At 40.5% G+C, this 16,975-nt stretch overlaps 1 protein-coding gene across 3 annotated transcripts in view; it reads right to left on the bottom strand.

Annotated features, from left to right (window-relative positions):
• The window catches only part of COL24A1 (collagen type XXIV alpha 1 chain), a 116,592-nt gene extending 99,623 nt beyond the window's left edge, over positions 1 to 16,969 (bottom strand). For all 3 annotated transcript variants that reach the window (XM_042819281.1, XM_042819283.1, XM_042819282.1), the window contains exons 1-3: positions 16,806 to 16,969; positions 11,751 to 11,815; positions 5,166 to 6,460 (exon numbers count right to left, since the gene is read on the bottom strand). In XM_042819281.1, coding sequence (XP_042675215.1) covers positions 5,166 to 6,460; positions 11,751 to 11,815; positions 16,806 to 16,861 — 1,416 coding nt within the window. In that variant the 5' untranslated portion in view covers positions 16,862 to 16,969. The remainder of the gene's footprint in view (positions 1 to 5,165; positions 6,461 to 11,750; positions 11,816 to 16,805) is intronic.
• Between the last annotated feature and the right edge of the window lie 6 nt (positions 16,970 to 16,975).

Genomic DNA, 16,975 nt, shown 5'->3' with positions numbered 1-16,975 from the left:
GTATATTAATTGGCATCCCTCGCCTTTGCTGATAAATAACTGAATGACAGCAGCAAGAATATTCTTTCCTACGTGGCTCCTTTCTTGTTTTGCGGCTGTCCCCCCCCCTTTTTTTTTTAAAAGAACATCTGCTCTTTTTGCAAAAAATTACTTCATGATTACCTAATTCATGAGTTATTCATTATCTCTCTCCATCAGAACCTCAAAAAGGAAGCAAATCTAATGGAGGATAAACTTTCTTCTACAAGGTATGAAAACTAAGTCAATTCTCACAATTAAGTCCTCAGAGAACCCAAGAAAAAGCAGTAAAAATTTTGAACTGTGTGGCCAGGGATGAATAATGCATTCCCAAGGATTTCTAAAACCAAGTCAGCTGTTGTAATTTAAGTCTCTTAACAGCAATTAATGGTTAGATCAAGTTAATTCAACAGTCTGTCAAGACTTGGATTCTTCCTGCAATCCCTCCTTCATCTTCAAGATTTCATTTTAAATGTTTTCTTCTGTAGAAAGATTACTTTCTCTACAGAAAGCCCATTTGACTCTCCACCTCTGCACATGGACTAGTAAGCCAGACCACTGATTGAGGTTATAGAAGTCACCTAAAATAACTTAGAAAATAAACAGTGGGAAACGCTTCAGTGACCTTACTCTATCCTACACAAAGGGTGTCCCAATTGCCTTGTATCTAGATTTTCAACCATTCTGGAGAATAACAGCTGAAGAACTGTAGTTAATCACTTCTCAATTTTGGATGCTGGGCTTTTTTTTTTTTTTTTAATACAACAACAAGCATTTTAAATTTGCCCCATGCCAGAGACAATAGAATCATAGAATCATGATAGGAAGCACTGCAGAAGAAAATTTCCACACAGGTATATTCTGATCCTGTCCTTTATGTCACACGTAAAATTTCCCACTATTTCTTCCCGTTCTTTCTGCAAATCTGTGAACTGTCTTTACTAAGTCTTCCTTTCATGAACTGCAATGTTTGTCTTCATTTAAATTATTAAACCTGTTGTGTTATTTTAACTTCTGCTCAGAATTGTATTTTCAACAGCAGACACTGCTAATGCACTCTTCTGCAACCTTTCTATCTGCCAAATTGTTTTTGTTGTTGTTGTTTTTATTCTGGGATGTTTGTTTTTTTTTCATTTAAGAAAAAGGCTCAGCACCCAAAATTGAGGACTTTTCTTCAAACTGCTGCCTCAGAAGTCAAACCAGTAGAAAAAATTACCAGTCTCCAGTATTTGAGACTCCTAACAATGAACACAGTTTTGTAATGCTTAATGTTTTCTCCAATATGCTATGTATGTGCTATAACATATGTATAATATGTATCACCCTCATCTGACTACCTTACCAATCCCTCCTCCTTCCTCTATTTCTAATTCTGATTTTTGTAATGTTGCACAAAATATAATGCTGTCAGTCTGGGACCATCTGGAATTCGTATTTTGTTACTCAAAATTCTACCTATTAGCAAGTTTGTTTCTCTTTTTAAAACATACTGATTATAAAGCAGCCATGATTCTACCAAGCATGAATGTCCACCTACCTTTTTCTCTTGCTTCATTTGCATTTTATTTGATGTGAGAAAAGAAGCACACTTATCTTCCCAAATACCCCATAACAAGCAGTCACTTGTAGGATTAGCCTACTTTCCTGAGACCTGTTGAAGTCTTGCTCTCTCTGTCAAGAGCTACAACAGTCAAAGCAATGTCATCAACATCAGAGGAATATATGTAGCTTTGGGTGATGGATTACAGCTTCTCAAGACTGTTATGAAGAAAAACAGGGAAACTGTTTCAGGTGAATTAAAACAAACGTTCAAATATTTAGAACAAATGTTATTTGATAGAGTTTTGTTTGCTTTTTCTAGTAAGAAAAATCTTAAGACTTCATCTGAATTATCAGATAGTGAGATAGAGATTTCTCAGCCTGGGCAGAATAATGTGAGGGTTACTCACAGAGTAAAGATACGTGAAGGTGATTAACTACCCAGTTAATTAATCACCCAGTGATTAACTACCTTTTGACTAGGGACAGACACAGCAAGCAATTTTCTTCAACTGATAAATCGGCTAAGAGCAAAAATCTCAGATGATGGTACCCTTAACTACTGCTAATTTAGGATTTTCAAGCTCCTGCTCTTATTCAGAGTTCTCACTCTCACATCTCCTGGCTGTAATAAGAGCAACCCATCCAATTCTTCCTTATCCACGCACTACACTTCTATTTCCTCCTGACAGTATCTCTAGACTGATGTCAGCAACCGGACAGCCTACAGAAAGATACATTTTGTCTTCTTTCACTGCTGGAGGACTGTATTCTTAACACAAAAAAAGTTTTCCAAAAGAGAAAACTAACTCCTGGCTCTTTTCTCAGGGTCATCAAAGCTCATACAGTTAAGCAGGTTGACTTGGCAGCAAGTAACCTAACTCTGTTCTTCAATCCAGACTAACACCTCCCTTTAGACAAGCAGGATCACATATCATGCTACTGCAAACAGCCTTAGGACTTGTGTGACAATGAGTATCAGTTGGAAAGCTAAAAGAGTTAAAAATAGACTAATTTTTAAAAAACTTTTTATAGTGCCAACACCCCCTGCAATACAAAAGGAGTGGTTCAGGTGAATCAGAGGGAAATGTGATCAGGAGACAACGTTGTTCCACTTTAAACTTGCTTCGTATTCCTATAGAGGATTCTGGTCATTGCAATTGCTAGGATTTTACTCAGTCATAGTGATTTGGAAGAATTAAGTGGAAGAATTAGATATGCTATCCATAAACGAAGGCCTGAATTCTGGAGCCCTCCTTTGTAGCAATGGGTGAATTCCACAGCTGTGGGATCATGGAATTCAAGGGGCCCAATTATACAAGGCAAGAATCAGTTCTGGTAGATGATTAAAAGCTAAAATGTAGCTGAGGAGTCTAAGAACCACAAAAGCTAGTTCTTGCCTGTCAACTCCAATAGAACAAACATTATTTCTGTGCTGAAATCTTGAAAGAAGGTTCAAACCAACCACAACATAATGAGAGAAGAAAAAAAGAGTAGGGGCTTCATGCCTCATCAGGATTTCGTTTTGCTGCAGGGGAACTCTGCAAGTCCCTCACTGCTGCTTTTTTAGGCTCCTCACTGATAAGACTCTGTGGATACTTATTTATTAAAATGTTAGAGCCTTGAAGATAAAACCTGGACTATCACAGTCTTCTCTCCAAGGATATAATAGACAGAAAAACAAGGAGTACCTCTATAAGTCTGAGTTCAATAACAGCGGCAGGCACAATGCCACACAACCTCCACCAAACACAATTCTTTACAGAAATCTTCTGTGGAAGAGCCATACAGAGACCCTTTTCTTGCTTCAGTAAAAATCTCTGTGGCAACACAATTCTTAAGCTTGCCCATATGCTCAGTGGGTGCTGTTGGCCCTTCCAGCTGAACTTGTGCCCACAAAGGTCTGGATCAGCCTCCTAGCTCTGCAACACATCACTTCTAAGACCTCGGGCATGTTATTGAAAGTCTAACCCAGCAATGCATCATATGCTGTAGCTGACCTGCAGAGGAAACAAGCTTCTGCACACCATCCGTAAGACAAACATACAAAATGATAGCATACACATCTTTCATATATATTTTGAACTCTCCAGATAAGGTGGTATGAATTACTGTACGCACAGTGGCTGCATCTTGCAAAACCAGAGCATTAGCTTGCAGCTGCTTAATACACAACAAAAAAATAAAAATAAAAATAAAAACAACAAAAAAAACACCAACACCAACATCTCCAACATCAGCAGCTATTTCTATGCCACATAAGAAATGGTGATTTCAGTCAGTTAGAGTCAGTAAATTTAAATGTACAATTTTTAAGTTATGTGCTATGAATCAAAACTTTCTGTTAAGCAGTTGTTAAATATCATGTGCTGCAGAAATGAAAATTAACCTCAGCTCACATTTATAACAACTACATACGTAGCTGTATATTTATGTCCCCACAAATAAAGGGCTTGAATAAAGAAAATTCTTTTCTTTAAGAAAAGAAAAAAAGACTGGCTTCACACTCACAAAAAACCCAAAACAAAACAAAACAAAAAAACCCTCCAAACAAGAGCAGCCCCTGACAAATATGAATTACTTAACCCATTTTTCAACTCAGTAACAACCTCTTATCATCAAGATTCTGTTTAGAGTAAAAATTAAACTGCTACACAAATTTTCAGTTGCTGACTATCTAAAGAAAATATTTTTTCAGTCCTGAAATTATGCATGCATATTCAAACATATATTAGAAGCTGCTTGCCCCCTCCTACCAAATTATTTTCCAGTAATAACCACACAAATACAAGAGAAAAACATGTAGAACAACCTTTTCCATGCCATAGTTGAACAAGTTTTAACTGGAGACTCAAACAGGAATTAATATCATATCTCCAAGACTAAACAGGAACTGCTGTTACTTCTTGCATGTAGTTTCATGTGCATTGACCCCAGTTTTATGTATGAAAATGTTTATGACCCTCAAACACACACAATAAGAAAGGACAAATTAGTGCTATTAAAAGCACTGCTGTGCATTTGCAGTCATTTCCGAGATCTCTTACCCTGCTAAATGAAGTGATGCCACAAAAATGAGTTCTAAACATTCCTTTGCATGCAGGTTTGTGTGATCCTGCAACTGTGAGTTAGGAATGGTTTGAAAGGATTAGATTCTACAAGTGGTCTGCTTCAACAATTACAAACTTTGATAGCATCACTCAAGTGAGAAAACCTTATCATTCTTCCAAACAGCCTCGTTTTTCTTTTCATGGAACAGTGTCTACATTTGTAGAGAGTATGAAATTACCCTGTAATTTTATTAAGTGAGCAGCCTCCATAATTAGCAGTTACAAACATCTGGCTGCATTTCAGAGCTTAAAAAAAGCTTGGGTTGCCCACCACTTCACCAGAATTGAATGCTTACATATTCTGCTAGTAAATAAAAATACACACCACTTAGGCCAAAATTATATGCCAGAGACACGCTTATGGGAGACAAACTTTTGCACAGTACAAATGAAAGAAGTGGTAATTGCAGCCCAGCAAGTTTTGCCAAATTTATTTCAAAGCCTCTTTTAAATATATGTTGCTTCATTATAATAAAGAGTGTAATAAAGGTAACTTACAGGAGGTCCAGTCTCCCCCTTTAAACCTCTGCTACTTCCTATTTCAAACATTTTGCCTTGATCTTCATAGTTGTAGTTATCAACATCAATATAATAAGTGTTTTCTGTGCGATAAGTGTTATTAGCATCAAATGGACCTTCTTCCTCCAAACCAAGCTGATTATCCACGGAGAGGTCAGCAGTCAAACTGTACAGAGTTGTGTTGAAGATTTGCTGCTTTTTGGTTGATTCATCTAAATGCTGTTTTTCTTTGTTCACTCCCTTGTTTTTCATTTTATTCTGTTTTAAAGGGAAGATCAGAGAAAGCTCACTTTGTCTGTCTGCATCTTCTGTGGTAGTATGTGAAGTATTTGGATATGAAGCCTTGTTTTTTTCAGTGCTGCCTCTTTCTTTGCTTGGGTCCTGCTGGTGAAGAAGCAGACTGACCTCCTCCTGGAGTTCTGTTTCTGGCCACACTTCTAGCAGCAGGGGTTTGGACTCTGCAAATTCCGATGTTGAGACATTTATTGACTCAAGGTACTCCAGTATGGAGTGAATCCGAGCAATGTTGGTAACAGGATCATTTGATGCTTCCTTCCTTCTGTAAGATACATCTTCCCACTGTTTTTTCTCACCAATCTTTTTCTTCAAAGAAACATCTAGCACACCTGATGCATATGGTGTTCCTAGCAGAGATCGATACGTTTCAGCCTGGCGACACTGCTGTTTCACGTATTTACAATAGTTTGCAGAGGCTTCTGCAGAGGGAATGATATCTAGCTGGCATATAACTCCTTCAAAGCTGACAGAGTGAGAGTTCATCCTTCCCAGGGTAAATAAACCATCCAAATCAAATGCCTCCACTTCATAAAGCATTTCCCTGCTATAATACTTCTGTCCACATTCAGCAAATATTGAGACAGTCTTATCTCTAATTTCAATGGCAAACCAATGCCACTGTTCATTATGAACACTATAATCGAAGTATGCAGGCTGCTTCCCTCCAGTGTGCACCGCTACCTTTCTCGGTAGTAACTGGACACCAAACTGCAGTCTAGTTTTGTTCCTAATACTGAAAAGAAAAGCATTATTTACAGTGTAAGAGTACAACCCAACCAATATGGTGAAGTGATGCCCTAGACTTGCTGGTATAACTTGAGCAACGGAGGCCTCAACACGAGCGTCAGCAGTCAGCACAACTCCAGACACAACCAGGTGAACTCCCTGGGGCAAGGGTGGCACTGCTGAGGGCACTGGCGTCACTGACGGCTGCTGGACATCGCTCACAAGGCCGAGCCGATGAAGAACATCTACTGCTGTAAAAAGAAATGAAGGTACATTGTTCATTTCACTTACGAGCTCAAATTCAGATCCAAGTACGCAAGTGTGAGGCACAACATATGTATCAGTCTTTCACATAAGTCCAACAAATTTCATTAAAGCTGAAAAAAATATTTAATAATTAAAAAAAAAAGCACGTGTAATGCCCATTGGAGGTTAATTCATTCATAGAACTGAAAAGTCCCCATTTGCTGTCATCAAACTTTTTACTAGAGTTAATGAACATACTGTGTCCATTTTGCAATTCCTGCCCACCTACCCTTTAAAGAAAGAAGAAAAAAAAAAAAAAAAAAAAAAAAAAACAACCCACAAAATGCATGTTTTCCCTCTCTATCTGAAAAATATTAACATTTGAGGAAGGATTGTTTTGTTCCCATGAAGGGACAAGCTATTTACTAACACAGTAAGCAGTGCTCAGGCGCATCGTGCAAGATCCTTTCTCGCTGATTCTCAGAGCAGAACTGGACAGCAGCCAGCAGGCCAGACTAACATCAACATTGGCCCTGATCTAAGCACCAGGTAGGACCAGACAAGCTCGACATCCTTTCCAACATAAACTTCTCAATTTTTTTGTGCAAGGGAAAGCTGAACATCACACAGTTTTCATAGGCACTATTGCACAGAAGCACTTTTTTTCTGTAACAGCTGGCTGGATCTGAACTGTAGCAAACTGCCTATATTAAAAATGACTAATATTATTTAATATTAATGACTAACATTATTTAATATTATTTAACCATAATAGTGATGTAATAAGCCTAACAGAACAGGCTGCACTTCTTACAGCATTTAGCCAAGGGTATTACTTTTTAATTTTTATTTTTTTACAGTTTTTTTTTTTTTCAACCACACAACTAAGTGTTCTTTTTAAGCAAATAAAGCTACTAAATGACATAACAAAAATGGGAGTAACAAAGAGAGGCTAAAGATTCATTGCTATTTTAAGAGACAAGAGCAACAAACGGATGTTCACTATTTTAGTGGAAAAAAGGTTTTCTTTCCCAGTCTTCCTCTTCTCTGTTTACTGAATGTATTCACAGCACATTTTAAGAACACACAGATGTTGGCTTAGTTTCAGTAGTAAATTATGAAGAGAGTCTGAGACTTCCTTGAGAGTAGTTTATAAGTTGGAACCAAAAGCATCAACCTGAATGCACTGTGCATCTTGAAAATTAATTACACACCTTGTAGTGTTTTTAGCCATGTTAGAGATCTGCAGGAGTGCCAAGATTGGCCTGGCAGCCAGCCCAGCCAGAACTGCGGGGAAAGCACGTCTTTGCAGAAAGTCACACGTACGCCAATTTCCCAAGATGTTCTGCCTCAGAGCAATTAACTTACTAGGAGTATTTTAATCTGTCAAACTGATAAGAGAGGTCAGGTTATAGTAGAAGCATTCTACTTTGCAGCTCTGCTAATGAACACCCGGACTTTCCCAGGACCTACATGGCTGGGTGTACTTACGGAGGAGAAAGCTGTGCATGCATAGTCTTCTGGGCAATACAGAAATCTCATGGGGCAAGCAATGCACCAATGGCTTCAGAGACAGCTCCAGCACTTCTGTGCACATGCTGAGCCAACTGATACACTACACCAGGGAAGCCATTCCAGCTTAACTTTGTACTTTCATTGTCACAATTTTAATCTCAAGTATCAGGCAGATATTTGTAAATATTTATTATTAAATAGATACACTTAAAAATAGCAGTGTCAAGTGATCTTTGCTCAAAGTATTGCAACTGAAGAACAAAACAAGTCTACCATACTGACACAGAACAACCAATTTTAAAGTGATGTTAAGGAGCACTCTTCCTAAATCTCAAATGACAGATTTTGGCAGTCCTAATTTGTAAACACCGCATTGTTTAAAAAATTATTTTAAAAAAGGAAAAGCACTCTTGAGCGTGAAGAGACATAAAACACTTTCTTCACATCCTGCAAACTATGACAGGTCTCGAGAAGACTCAGCATGGAGAAACGCTGTGTGAAAAATAACAGCAAAAGATTAAGTACCAGCTAATTATTTCTTGCTGACTTACTGCCTATTAACCCACCATCAAGCCAAAAGGCTGTTCCAAACTTTTTTGGCCAGTCATTTCATTTCTGGTCCAATTTTTTTAATTTTTTTTTATTTTTTATTTATTTATTTTTTTTTTAAGAAGGTTTCAGAAGCTCTTGGCAGTGCACATGGTTTTGGGAGCAGGCAACCCTCTTAGCTCTTTCTCCCAGCATGACAACCACAACTTTCTTTACCTATCAGTAGCCAGTTTTCTTTGTTTATCCATGTCTGTGCAACATCTGTCTTCACTTACTGTTCACCCAATCCATTAGTCCCCCAAACTATAACAGCTCCTCTTCTTTCAAAGAGTAGCTGTTTGGGTATTTTGGTCTCAGCTGCCTTCTTTTCATCTTCTAGGATTACTTGTAAAATTCACAGCATAATTGGATTGTGAAGAGAGGGAAAACTTAATAAAAGTTAAGACTTGGACAAACAAATATATACATATATATAATATATAATGTATATTATATGATATATATGATACATATAATATTATATAATATATAACGTATATATATAATATATATGTAATATATATAAGAAAACAATCCCAGAAAGAACGGTGAGGTGATGGTAGTGTTCTGTGTCACTCTTCTGTTCAGTGTCTGCTGTTCATTTTCCATACTCCCCCACTCTCATTGTCTGAGGGCAGAATATTTGGGGGCACTCTCTGCACTTCAGCAAACATACATGATTTGTTTTCCCTTTACTGATATGAGTACAGAAAAGTAAAGATCACTCATATGTTAGCTTTACCAGAACTCGTGATAGTTACTCAGCAGGTTGCCCATTTCCTGGGTGGTGGTGCATTTGCAGTTGGGTAAGTTACAACACAAGGTTGCAACCTATACTTTCCTGGATAGCAGGGCTGGGCAACTGGCACAGCAAAGCTAGCCAGAAACAGACATTCTGTATATCCTCAAGCCAAACTGAAAGAAATATTCCTAAAAGCCAATGCTGTGTATTTACATATATTTCAGTGAACACAATTTATAGCACCCTACCACAATGCATTGAGCGTAGCTTGTCAAGTAAAGCACACACTAGCTGCCTGATCAGCTCAGGAAAGAAAGAACATTAGTTACTCTTGCTAGAGTCTTCGTATTTGACAGAATGCTCCTTCCGAAATGCAAAGTACCAAGAAAGTTTTGATACCAGCTTAAGTGTTAACATAGTTATAAATGAGCAATCCACCCTGTTTGTAGACAAACCCTAAAGCACTGTGAATGGAGTGCTACCTCAGTGCATACTGTATAGACTGAAGGATATTCTTGAGCCTTTCTGACTTCTTTCCAAGAACTTGTTTTTCTTGAGATTATTATTATTATTATTATTATTTTAATTTTTGAGAATATGGCTTCATTTACTTATGCTTTCTTCTCTAACAATTATGAGTTCTATGACTCAACTACAAGCTTTCCTAAGAGAGATTCCTGGCATGTGCACTTATTCAGTTGCTTTTCAGGAGTCACGGTTTTCCATCTCCTGAAACTGGTGAGACTCAGGGGCACAGGTGAGCAACACACAGAAACACACGTGGTTCCACACCTCTCCACAGTGACTGCTTATTTCATCTGCCAGTGCCAACTTCTCTTCTTAAACCCTCCACAACTCTAACAACCACTTTAAAAATGACACAGTAACAACAACTGCACAGATTATCTCCACAACCAACAGTACCAGATGTGCTTTATGGTGATAGTTCTTTCAAAATTATCTTCCTTAATGCTAACTACTGCCTGCTATAGCAAATACCCTTAGGGTTCCCAAACCTACCCAGACCCTGAAGAGACCAGTTTCATCCCACCACCTCGCCCCATCTCCACCAGTAAGGAAGCAAGCCCTGTAGATTTGGAGGACCCCAACACCGGTGACCCAACTGGCTCTGAGGCTTTCACAGCTGTCTCCTGATGTGCTATTGGAAAAGTAGCTCCACAGGCTGTAGAATATGAGAATCAAAATACATTACTTCTTTACAAAGGGAAAAAAGATGGGTGGAGAGATGAAGACAACTCCAGCTATCACAGCAGACCTGTGCCTGGCATTCTTCACCTACTCCATTGGGAAAGTATGAACTGCCTCCCTAACTCAACATCTCCCCATCCCGCAGGCCAGGAGTGGGGAGACCATACACATCTGCAGGTGCTGCCCTTGTCAGGTGAGCTTTTTCTTCCCTTAGCCCACCCTCCCCATGCAAAACTTGGTTCAGCAATTAGACAAACTGGGAAACTCCCATTGTCACAAAAGCACATCCCCATCCAGCTGAATGGGAAAAGTGAGCAAACATCTTAACAGGCAAACTGTGAGCAGCTAATGGAAGGAAGAGAAAATGCACTCAATCTCACCATCACAAAAAACAACAACAACAACAAAAAAAAACAACTTTGCCAAGCACAGGAATAACAAGAAGGAAAAAAAAGCAATGGGATACTGGAGATGTATCTACGGGGCTCTAGCAAAACATTGTCAGGAACGCATCCTGACTTAACCATGAAACCCAGCTGTTTGCATTCAGCTGAACATTACATGAAGATTACCATTGACCATATCAGCCAAGGACAAGCTATTTCTTGCTTCATCTGCACAATGAAGGAATATGGAAGAGAACTGATACTGCCACTCTCCTGGCTACTAAAGAGTAAATGGCATGTTAGCTTCCACCACTTTGGGATGCTAATATTCCCCCAATGGTCTCATAATAAACATCTGGTTCAGCTGTAACAGTTGGCAGATTAAAAAAGACAAAACACAAGACAACCTTATTTCCTTTCTAACATTTGCATCTGAATACAAAACCAAAAGAATACACAATTTCACTTTCTTTCTTTAATGATGCCAGCCTAGACTAAGCCTTTATTATATGCACTGGTTTGCTTGTTTGTCCTCAGAAGTGCAAAGGTAACTCAGTCATAGCTTGCCACCCCCAATGACACCCACTTGCACTGAAGACACAATCAAAGCCTTTTCTCCTTACAAGACTTCTCTTTTATGAAGAGTCTGCTTAAATATGTAAGTAATTTCACCGACTGAAAATCTGAGTAATTTTTGAAAGGTCATCTTTTCCACACTGGTTACTTTAAACTTTTGCTCTTGTTATATTGTAGCTGATATTTAAGTCACCGTAAGGAACTGAACCAGTAACAACAGCCATTTACACTTTCCATGTGGTAACAAAATAACATCCTTTTGTAAGAAAGTATTCTCACCTTGTTTGGGTGCTTTCGCAGCACCCGCAGCTGTACATATTGAGATACAAAGAAGAATGATCTTCCTAAAAAGGGAAGAAAGAAAAGAGCGTGTGAGAAAACACAGTTTCAGGACTCCAAAGAATTAGAAACTTCTTTCAACACCCAAAGTCAATGGCAGGATACCACTGACTTCAGCAAGTCCTGCTTCGAAGCCTTCCAGCCGTCACATCATACAGCTTTCCACCAAAGCTGAGAAGGTGTTTTACAGAGAGAAGTATGCCCTCATGTATAGTACATGTATTTTGCAATGGCTTTTATTAATAAAGTAACTGCATCTGTTTTATATTTTCTCGCGTCAGCCTTCAAGTGCAAGAGATGCTGTGTAGTAGATTTCTTCCGGGAGGGAAAAAAAAAAAAAGGTACTGCAAAGGAACTAAAAAACAAACGACAAGTTAATGCCCATGAGATACCTTTGTGCCAGTGTACCTTCAGCCTTGTTGCCATACCACATCATTTACCATAAATGAAAATGTTGCGCCACTTTTCTTCCTGTATGCTAATGTTTTGGAGTTTTTTGGGTTTTTTTTTTTTCTTTTTTTTGTCATGCTACAGATAAGATATTTATTTATTTTTACTTCGAAGAGAATAAGTAAAATCCCATCACATTGTGACTTGAAACTTTACACTCTAATAGAATATTAAAGGGAATCCCAGCGTCACCAACTGAAAAAAAAAAAAAAAAAAATACACAGAACAACCAAATAATCAAGAAAGTGCAGGAAGAAAGGCCCACAAATTTGTACAGGAGCATAAGATACAAATGGTGAAGGCAGACAAGTTTCTTCCTTTACCCTCTAGGCCTTTTACCTTCAGCACAAAGGATAACATATACAAAAGGCAGATATTAGTAATGCTTCAATAACGTTACATTATGCTATGGTTTACAAATATATACAATATAAAGAAGAATTAAGTGGAGATCTTAGTATTTCTTCCAAGTGTTTGCAATCACAGCCCAAGGGCTCACGCTACATTTTTTTTCTTCAGCTCTGAACACTAGAATTCAAGTTCAGTGTACATTCACAAGAGAATACTCTATGATCTTTTAATCTAATTAGAAGCTCAGAGAAAGAAAGTCTTAAAGGTGGGCAAGTAGTCATGGTAGCAAGAAGTCCACACACTGCACTGCATCAGCCAAAATGAAAAAAATTTTTTTTTTCTTTTTTCTTTTTTTCTTTTTTCCTATTTTCATGGACACAAAATGGATTCTCAATTAAGAATAAAACAAAACATTTTAAATAACTGAACTCCAAATTCAGGACACCTAGAGAACCCTATAGCTCAAACAGCAAAGACAATCCCTTAACACAACAGCAGACTCTTCCTCAAAATCACAGAGGGACAAGCTGTGTGTCAGACGTTTGCCTCTGTCACCTCCCAGAAAATGTTGTAGAAAGGCAAGAATTTCTGAAATGCTCCCAGGGATGTAAGTTACACAGATGTAACTGGATATAAAGAGACATAAAGACAAATATCTGGCTTTCACAGTGCTTTCCAGCTAATGTCAAGAACAGACGAGCAAGCAACTAAGAGAAAAAACAGGGATCAGAGACAACCATAGAGCTGGAGGTCCCCTAATACATGGGAAAAGTTTTTTTTCCTTCTACCTTTTCCCACAACAAGCAGAAACTTTTTGTAAATGACACCATGTGCAAACCTGAAGTGAAGCTGCGCGATATAGCTCTTGTGGCCAAAGATGGAAAAGGAAAAAATAAAATTCTGTCTTCTAGAGAGGATGTATTCATTCAAACACTCCCTTCTTGGTCAAGACCACTATTATTAACTTGAAAAGAAACAAAGCAGCCAGCTCTTGCACGCTATGCTCACATGGTTAGTGACACTAGGCCACCAGGCTGCTCACTGTATAACACATACATGGCTTGATCCATACCTGCTGCAACTACAAGAACGCATCAAGCAACACGTTTCGGGAGACTTGCCCAACTGGGGCACAATAACAGAAAAATTCAGAAATGACTGACTACATTGTTGGCTAGTTTTCCCCTTTTAACATCACACAATGAGCCTGAAGCTGTCCCAGAAGTCATTGGCAATGTCCTGTCCTACAGTCTAGCAACCTCTTAAGCTTCCCCTAGCGTGGTATTCTCTCTTCTGGTTCAAATACATGCACAAGCTGATGACAACTATATAACTGTTCAGAGGTAGAAACTACCAAATGTAGTTGAGCTATTCTACCACTTAAAATTGAGCTTATCTTTCTGATAATTCTTAACATCTTGCTACTGCTTTCTTCTTCCTATGAGTGGAAGGTGACTGAGTTTTTATGGTAGTGTGTTATTTTTCCCCATTCAGGATGACATACATCTTTGGAAGCTGATAAGCTTCAAAGCAAGTCTTGACAAACAACAAGGCAAAACTCCACCATTTGAAGACAATTCAGCAACATATAAAGCTTGTGTTTGGTCAGCACTTAGCGGTGTCATGTAACAACATTCTCTATTCACTGGCAGCTTTCTCAACCTCAGCTTAGAAGGAAAGAATACCACTGGCTGGCTGTGGAGAAGGCCAGAAAACCTGACCCCAGAGACACAGAAGATGCTAAACTTGAGTGCTGCATACAACTCTGCATCCATCAGTGATGATGGTTGAAATACCAGCACCTTCCCCACATGCTGTGCTGCATTAGATATGTTCTGAGCACAAAAGCCCAGCTTGTATGCATCACAGAGGACATAAGAGCATCACGTACACATCTTCTAAAGCACAATGTCTTCTAAGGCACATTTCCTCACAGTGCTTGTTTCCATAGCACTGAGCTTCCAAATTATCTGAGAAATGCAGCAAGCCTTCTCCTACCACTCCAACCAAGAGCCCTCTTGTAAATCTCATACAAGTGATTAAACATTAGGAAGAGACACTACACTGTAGTAAACCAAAACCTTCATTAATCTCTCCCTAGCCTGCTTGGGGCAGCCTATAGCTCAAGGCAGCATGATCACTTGCCTCTGGTGATGCTCAGTGTGAGGTGGAGCTCTCCCCCATCTCTGTATGAGCTCCTCACAGGGCTCAGCACAGGCAAAGCCATGCACTGCAACTTGAATATCCAGGAGCGTCTGGATACCCAGCTTCTTCACTTGTCAGGTCCTAGAGCAAGGGCCGGAGTAGCTCCGGACTGAGAAGCATTAGCATAATTGCTCCCTTTTCTTCTGTTGTGCTTGTTGTTATTGTTTGTTTTCTTGCTTTGTTTTTCTTCACCTCCCAGACTAAAGATACTGTATCTGCTTTTCACAGCACTCCTTCCAGCTGGGCAGCTCTAACCACATCACAATACCTCCCACACAGGCTTTCTCGGAGCTACTAACAAGTCTCTACATAAAGGAAAAAGGACAAATGGCAGAGCTCACGCTCACCGCAGCCCCTCTGGTCTCTCAAAACACTCAAGAGAAATGCACTCAGAGCCGTAAAGAGGGAAAGGTGATAACGTGTCCTGCACCTAAGTCTCCAAAGCAGTTAAGAATCTGATTGTTCAAGATGTAAGAGGACAGATATGTCTATGTTGCCATGAGGGGACCAGGCAGCAGGCCAGCCCTGCCTCTGGTTCAGAGAGGCCTGTGGCTGGCATGGCTGAGGGGACATGCAGCCTGCACAGCTTCTGCTGACAGCTGCACACCCAAATGAGGGAGAAACCCCGAGAACCTTGCAGCAGGCTCACAGCATAAAGAAAGGAAGAGACACAAGAGAAAGTGAGAGGAATAGTGCATTGCTAGTTCCTCCTGAAGAGCAGTGGCCCGAGAGGAATCCCACAAAAACATGGTTTAGAGTAGAGGTGGGCCCTGCTGTCCTTGGGACAGCACATGGCACAAGGTGATAAACTGCACATTCACAGCAGTCAAACTTGCTTGCATTTTAAAAAAAAAAAAAAAAAAAACCCACAGAAAATTATTTTAGGGCTGATTACGATTACATCCCCATTCTTTTCTCTATCTTTTGTCTGAACAGGGAGCACTCAGTTTCTCCCTGAACCAAAGCAGGCGGCAGTCTGACCCAACAGCACTTCTTCAGAGGGGTGGTTTGGGTTGCAAGGGACAGACTGGTCTGAGACATGCTGAGGAAACCTGATCCCTGAGCAAATAGTCTGGTTTCTTAGCACAGGCAAGCAACCGGGTTGATTTCTCTCGGGTGAATTAAGTAAACAAGATAAATACTGTCCATATAGCTTCAGAGTTATATTACATCTATGTAATTCTATCTCAGTGACACACATTGCTCTCAGATAAATAGCATGTGTGATCCTTTTCCGTAATTCACTTTGTATTTCTCCATCAGCAAAACATTCTGTGAACTTGCACCAACACAACTCGTGGAGGAGTCCCGCAGGAGCTCAGACCCCGCAGCTCACAAGAAGCCTCCTGCAGGCACACGGAGCCACTCACCGCCTCTCAGAGGACCCAGACAGCACAGAATTCGCTGCATCGCTGTCCTTCAGCTTCCCACCGGGAGCTCTCTGCAAATGTCATTCTAGCTTCTGCCCAAATACAGCAAGAACTTTACAAAGACACACACCGGTAACCTGTGTAATGTCACTATAACCATCAGAAGTCCGTAATCACCTTCCTTAACCTTCTTTTAGGCAGACTGCAATGAAAAGAGCTATGCCATTTCGAGGGTACACCAGAGAAGGCTAAGCCTACTGCAGAACGCACACGAACGCGGAGCTCACCTCACCTCACCCGGCGCTCACTGCGCTGAGGGCAGCCCCAGCTCCCAGACCGCCGTGCTTTCAGAAACCGGGTACTGCGTTCCAGCTGCGGCACGGGACCCCTGGCACCGGGACCCGAAGAGCTGCGGGGCGCCCGACACGACTCACGGCGTGGAGCGGAGGGAGAGCCCCGGCGGGCTCGGTGCTGGGAAATGGCACCCAGCAGCCAACCCCCTGGCACACAGCGAGACCTGCCCAGTTAGAGTGGCTGCTCAGACACGAGGACCCCATCCTGGGCTGGCGTCCCCGCGGGGCCGTACCGCCCGCCTTCGTGTCTCCCCAACCCAGCTTACGTTGGTGCCGTGGGAGAGATGCGTCCTCGCCTTGTCCTCTCGGCTCCCAAATGCATTTGTATGCATTTGCCCGGGCAGCGGAGGTCCGAGGGAAAGCCGGAGCCGAACGCAGCGCCGCCGGAGCCTCAGGTACTGTCCATGAACCGCCGCCGGCCCCGAGCTCTCCGCCG

This window comes from Centrocercus urophasianus, unplaced genomic scaffold (genome assembly GCF_019232065.1).
Source record: "Centrocercus urophasianus isolate 14NV4802_14NV808 unplaced genomic scaffold, USGS_Curo_1.0 seq_18, whole genome shotgun sequence".
Taxonomy (NCBI): domain Eukaryota; kingdom Metazoa; phylum Chordata; class Aves; order Galliformes; family Phasianidae; genus Centrocercus; species Centrocercus urophasianus.
Note: the sequence above shows the minus strand (reverse complement) of the source record. Positions and strands in the feature narration are given on the sequence as shown.